This window comes from Prionailurus viverrinus, chromosome A3 (genome assembly GCF_022837055.1).
Source record: "Prionailurus viverrinus isolate Anna chromosome A3, UM_Priviv_1.0, whole genome shotgun sequence".
NCBI lineage: Eukaryota > Metazoa > Chordata > Mammalia > Carnivora > Felidae > Prionailurus > Prionailurus viverrinus.
In genome coordinates this window covers 48,321,307-48,327,335 of record NC_062563.1, presented here as the reverse complement: position 1 = coordinate 48,327,335, position 6,029 = coordinate 48,321,307, and the positions used below count along the sequence as shown (strand labels likewise).

Below are 6,029 nucleotides of genomic sequence, written 5' to 3'. Positions count from 1 at the left end.
TCCCTCCCTCTCTTCCACCCTTCCATATATATTTTTGTGATTTGCCTGTTCTTTCTTGTGCTATTTTTTTTTTCCTTACTGATTTAAGGGTTCTTTAGATAATAAGGAAATACTATGCCTTTCCTTTGTTGTACATACTTTTCTCTAGTTTGTTACTGATGAATATGTTTGACTGCATGTAAAATGGCCCCCAAACAACAGTGGCTTCAAGAAGATGGAAGTGTATTTCTTGTTTCCCCTGAGAAACCAAAGGTGGTCATCCAAGGCTGATGAGGGGCTTCATAAGATTGACAGGCACCCCAGGGCCTGCTTTCCATTCCTCCACCCCTTGGATGCGGCCAAATAAGCCTCATGGCCCAATAGTTTTTAGAATATCAATTCTTACACCTGATTTCCAAATGGCAGGGTAAAGGAAGGTTTGGTGGGAGAAAAGAAAGATTGGCTGCCCAATCTTTCAAGGAGATTTCTCTGATGTGTCTTCCTCATATCTCTCACTGACCCCATCGGGTCTCAGGGCACACTATGAGGTCTAGGGAAGGCTGGTCTTTCATTTGAGTGCCTTCCTCAACTGAATCCACTTTCTATTGTTCCTGAAAGAAGGGAAAATGGATATTCGGAAGCCACTAAGAGGTCTGTCCTAGTGCCCTTCAGAATGCCATCTTTACTTTTAATTTCCCAAACCTGTTGTCCCACAGGAACACCCACAGCTGCTGTCTCAAAGCTTTTCCGGCCAACATGATTCTCAGACTCCAGAGATTTCACATCAAGCTCTCTGATGGCCTGATGGGACTCACACCCTCTATCCAGAGCTGAGGTGAAGCAGGTGGCATCCTACCTCACCCTTAAGGACAAGGGCTTTCAGATTTGAAGCCCATCTCCACATCAGTCTCTGCACTAATCCTCCTAGCCCATTCTACTCTCCTCCCTATGGAACAGAGCTTGAGTCCAAAAACCCCACACTGGAACCTCGTGGTTTGGGACCTTACTTCCAACCTCACGTGTATTTTACCCCATCTCAGCTGAACTGTTTGTCTCTGCTTGCTATGCCATGCAGCTATAGGACTGATTTGACCACTCGTTATATGTGGTTTTGAAACTTTTTTTTTTTTTTTTTTTTTTACTATTTTGATGTCTTGCCTCCTGATTAGACTGTGAATTCCTGAGGGCACCTGGGTCTACTTTGGTTCCCCAGGGTACCACAGCAGAGCCATTCCCATATAACACACTGTCTGCCCCTGTTGCAAATCTTTGTCCTCATTTGGGATTAGGTTTCCCTGATGGTCTAGTGGTTAGGATTCTGCGCTCTCCTTTGAGATTAGGTTTTGCTGTGGTAGCTGAAACCCACCCCAAACCAATAAGGTCTCCTAGATAAAATTTCTCTCATTTAAAAAGAATTAGTGTAGGTAAATTAGGGCCATTGAATGGTCCCACATATCATCAAGGATTCAGGCTCCTTCCAGTTTAACACAATCCTATCTCTAGGGTAAAGCTGTCTCCATGGCTCAGAATGAGCCAGAGCCAGTGGTCAAGCCACCTTAACTGCTTTCCAGGAAATGTGAGGAGGAAGGAAGGGTCTATTAAGGCAAACTCCTCCCACAAGCCCCCTCTGCTTTCCCATCACTAGCCAGAACTTAAGTGATACATCAAACCCTCTTTTTGGTGGTTACTTTGTCCTTCTCATTGTCAGTCTTCAGAAACTACAGGAGGGGAAGGGTGTGGGGAGGAAACTGCCATCTGTGCCACCACACACATCAGTATTCTCCTTCTCAAAAGTTCCCATTCCAATATTCTAGCCCACAAACCTCTCCCAAAACTAGCACACTCTTGTCAAAGAAAATTTAACTGGGAAGCCACATGGCCATGAGATCTCCTTTATTAGTCACAGGATGATGGAACCTTCTAGTTCTCTATTCTTTTTTTACATTGGGAAAATGCAATTAGAGTTGATCTTCAGGGTCAATAAAACTAGCTTCTAATACTGATGCCTATTCCCCCCACCTCAGTATGTCTCCCTTTTAAAAGCAGTTCACCCCTCTTTATAAGAGTAGTTAATACAGCTGCTTCATTTATAAGTAGTTATTAACTAACTCCTTAGTATTTCACCTGTTGGTATTCATTCAACTCAGCTCAGGTTCTGAGGTAGGACCCAGCCATCTGTTAGGCAATTCTGATGTACTCTAAAAGTGAATTACAGGTTAAAACACCCAGGTACTTAGGAATAAAACACCATTCCCAGCCTACCCTGAGATCTGGGTAGAGCCCCAACTCCAGCACACCTGAGCCAGGTAAGTGCTCTGTCCTGGACCTCACACCTTTGCAGGTACTTTGTACTAAGCTTCCTGCCTCTAATCCTCCTTTGATTCCTCCTGCCTCAAAATCTGGACAAACACATTGAGCAAGGGAAAAGAGGCAACATTTGTATTGTTTTATTTGTCAGAATTTCCAGAACCAGGATATCTACTGAACAAGTAGAAAAATAGAAAAGTTTACTACTTTGGAAAGGCATCTATGACAAACAAGAATATGCTCAGAAAGGGGCTCATGGGACTCCAGAAAATGCAAAGTTAAGATGGGGTGGTGTGGCCTGGAGTAACAGAAAGGAAATTGTGTCTCCACATTTTGAGATCTACGTTTCCTTACAGAGCTGGGACTGAAACAGAGACCTTTCTTGCCTCCACTAGCTGGCCCAGTCCTGGAACCGGAAGCAGTCACTTGCTATTTTCCACACTGTGTTGCTGGGTGAGGCCTGGGCGGTCAGGATGAAGTTCTGGTTAAAGTCCCGTTGCTTGTTGCCCTCAAACTTCACTGTCCCACAGATCACAACGAGGACTGTAGTCTGGCTCGGGGTGGCTTCATCGTGGACAGGCTGGCAGTCTACCACGTTGATTTGGAACTCACTAGAAGGTAACATTTCAAAAAACTCACTCAAGGACTCTTGTCCTGAAACAGCATTTCCATTCCACACCAGGGTGGCTGTGCCCATGTACAGGCGGGACAACAAGCGCCGCCGCTTATCCATGGTGGTATAGTACACATTGACGAACTCCTCAGCAGCTCTGCAGGCCTGATCCACGTAGGTCTTGAAGTCCACCGATGCCATCTCCGGCCCTGCTGAAGGAAGCCTCTGCCCAGGTGCTCCTGCGCCCGAGGGAGCCGGCGCTGTGGGGCAGGAAGATTGAAGAGAACCCATGTGAATGCCCAAGTTCATTTTGCCCCAACAATGGAACAATTCTCCTTTTCTATTACAATTCTTCCTTTTCAATTACATAACGTAGAGAAACGACTCCAGGCTCAAATTTTGCCAACATCTAATTTTACTAAACCTCAGTTTGCTCATTTTAAAATGAAAGTTGTAACATGAGAATCAAATAAGACGGAGTGCTTAAAAAGCCTGATACTTACATGATCAAAAAATCGTAGCTATTACTGTGAATTTTAAAAATCTCATTTTATAAAAGATAGTACATTTGACTATGGAAGGTCACTTTTTCCTGGAAGTGTGGACCAGGTGTGACTGCCCATAGGGCAGTGGAGAAGCAGCAGATCCTGGATAAAGATAGTGGAAGGAAACAGTGGCCCAATAAAGATCAATCAGATGGCATATGCTCCTCAGCTGGGGACAGTCTGAGAACGCCTATCATGAACTCACCCAACAGCTACTGGGAGAGTAAAGAGAAGGCAATTTTCTTAAGAGAATAAGAGAACAAATGTCACTAGGACAGAACCAAAATGGTGGCCACGACGCTCATGACAAGCAAACCAGTAGCTGAATGGGAAGGAGAAGGGAAGACACCTGGCTTCTGTGAACACTAATACCTACCAGGCAAGTCCTGTGAGCCACAATGGAAAGACAGGTTAGAATCAAGCAAGTTCTATGGGATGGAGGGTGGGGGATGGTGGCATCAAAAAAGAATCTCAACTGTAGCTGAAATGTCACAGTTCTTAAAAAAAAATGCAAAAGCATAAAGAAATATTATTTGCTTGTCTCAGAGTACGGTACAACTGTCACAGTTCCCTGTTCCTTTTTGTGTCATTAAAAGATTTCACTAGAAAAAATTAATGAAAGAACATTACTAAAATAATGGATATGTTTGGATATACAAACTTAAAACATTTTTTTATTTCAAAAATCTTTTTTAAAAATATCAGGTTATGAAAAATAGATACAAGATTTAACATAGAGTTGGGAAAGAGTCCCTTACTTTTAGGGCTGAGAAAGGTGGAGGCCTCTGCGTCAAGTAAAGAACTGTGAAAAGCAGTCAAGGAGCTTGGTCCTGGAGACCAGCAAGGACAGGACCAGGCACAGCTAGAGCTCTTCCCACTCCCTCCACCAGCTTAAAGCCAAGCCTCAACAGACAGACCCCAGCTGGGAATCTGCTGTGCACTTTATTTACATGCATCATCTCATTTACTGCTCACCATGAAACGATGAAAGAATCTCACAAATGAGAAGGGAGAAACCCAGGGGATGGATTAAGGTCCTGACAGTAAGTACACTCTGATTTATCATTTATAAGAACGCTGTGGCCTCTGAAAATGTTGTCAAAGCTATGCTGTCCTTTTACTTGCTTATTCTGTAAGTCCTCTGCTTAGGAAATCAAGGCTCTAAGAGCACAATTCCAGGCCTGCTGGTTTGAAACCGTCCTTTCACAGGCTTCACTTTCTATCTTGCTGGAATTCCCAACCCCCTGACATCCGTAGTACTCCTCACCCTGACGTGCTCCAGACCCTCCACCATCTCAACTCATTCTCAAAAACGTCCCCTCCTCCACCCTTGCTCAGTTCTGCCAAAGCCACTTTCCAAACACAGCTTAGCAACCTGTCCCGACCCCATACCAGTAGGATAACCACCTCCCTTTCTCATGATTCTGCTACCTACAGAGCTGGCGCCTTGCCCTTTTCTCTCAGATCAGGGAAAAGAATCTTGAAAAGTAAGATAAAGAAGAGGCTGTGAAGATGCCGCCTTCTCTCGGAGGCCCACACCGTCAAGTTCTTTGGCGCTGGACCAGAGGATGCAACAGGCCTTATTTCTGGCGGTGAGTCGCTTTTCATCAAACACATAAGGCCCGCCCACGCTAACCATCTCTGGCCCGAGACCTGCTCCAGTGCACGGACTGGTCACCGCAAAGCGGATTCACTGCCCAGCACTTCGCACCGGCAAACACCTGAAGCAGCACAGCAGCTACACTACCAGGGAAAGAACAAAACCTGGCTGCTTCCTGACAATGGGGGGGCGGGGGGGGAGCGGGGAGGGCGTGGGGAATGCACGTGGCAGAGATCTCGGGAGTCCCTGGGAGCCTTGGGGTCTTCAGATTGCCAAGCGCGGGGAACCGTGAGGGACACCTACTTGCGTAGCTGGTGACGTCCGGGGTCGGCGGAGAGCGGTGTCCCCGGTAGGCCGGGGTTGGCGACCTCGGTCAAGTGAGCGGCCCGGATCTGCGCGGGCGTCCCTGGTCAGCGGGGCGGGGACCTCGGCCAGCGCGGGTGTCCCCCACTCAGCGTGGGCGGCGGCGCCCCAATCGGGCGCACCCTTTCGGTCCCCAGTTCCACTGAGGGCCGGTCCCTGAAGGTCGCAGGGCAGGGCTGTCGCGGCTCCGCACTCCTCCGCCGCTCGCCTCACGAAGAGCCGGAAGAGCCGCTCTTCTCCCACCCTTCCTCCCGGATCCGCCTAGGTCGCCGGGTTCCCGAAACCCGAGGACTCTCCGCCGCCGACCACGGGTTCCCGCGCGCGGCCCGCGGTGTGCTGCGCAGACTCCAGCTCCCACGGCTCTGCCCACTCCCGCCTCCCCGTGACGGGCAGCCATGTCAGCCAATGGGACTTAAGGCAGGGAGACTAGCTCCGCCTAGGTGTGGCTCAAAGAAGGTGTTGGCTTCCGGGAGAGGCTCGTTTTTTCTAGACTCCCGCAGAAAATCCGCGCTCGAGTTTTCATTGGTCCAACTAGTCACGGAAACCGGGCCAACTGGTTAGCTGGGATTGTTGATTGGATAAAATGTTCCAGGTCCCGCCTCCGGAGCTAGAGGTGGTTAAG

General features: G+C 47.9%; 1 protein-coding gene across 1 annotated transcript; it reads right to left on the bottom strand.

Annotated features, from left to right (window-relative positions):
- Positions 1-2,411: 2,411 nt before the first annotated feature.
- On the bottom strand, positions 2,412-5,737 carry NXT1 (nuclear transport factor 2 like export factor 1). Its single transcript, XM_047851136.1, has 2 exons — positions 5,348-5,737; positions 2,412-3,159 (listed from the first exon to the last, which is right to left on the bottom strand). Exon 2 carries the CDS (start codon positions 3,098-3,100, stop codon positions 2,678-2,680), a length of 423 nt encoding a protein of 140 aa, XP_047707092.1. The 5' UTR covers positions 3,101-3,159; positions 5,348-5,737; the 3' UTR covers positions 2,412-2,677.
- Between the last annotated feature and the right edge of the window lie 292 nt (positions 5,738-6,029).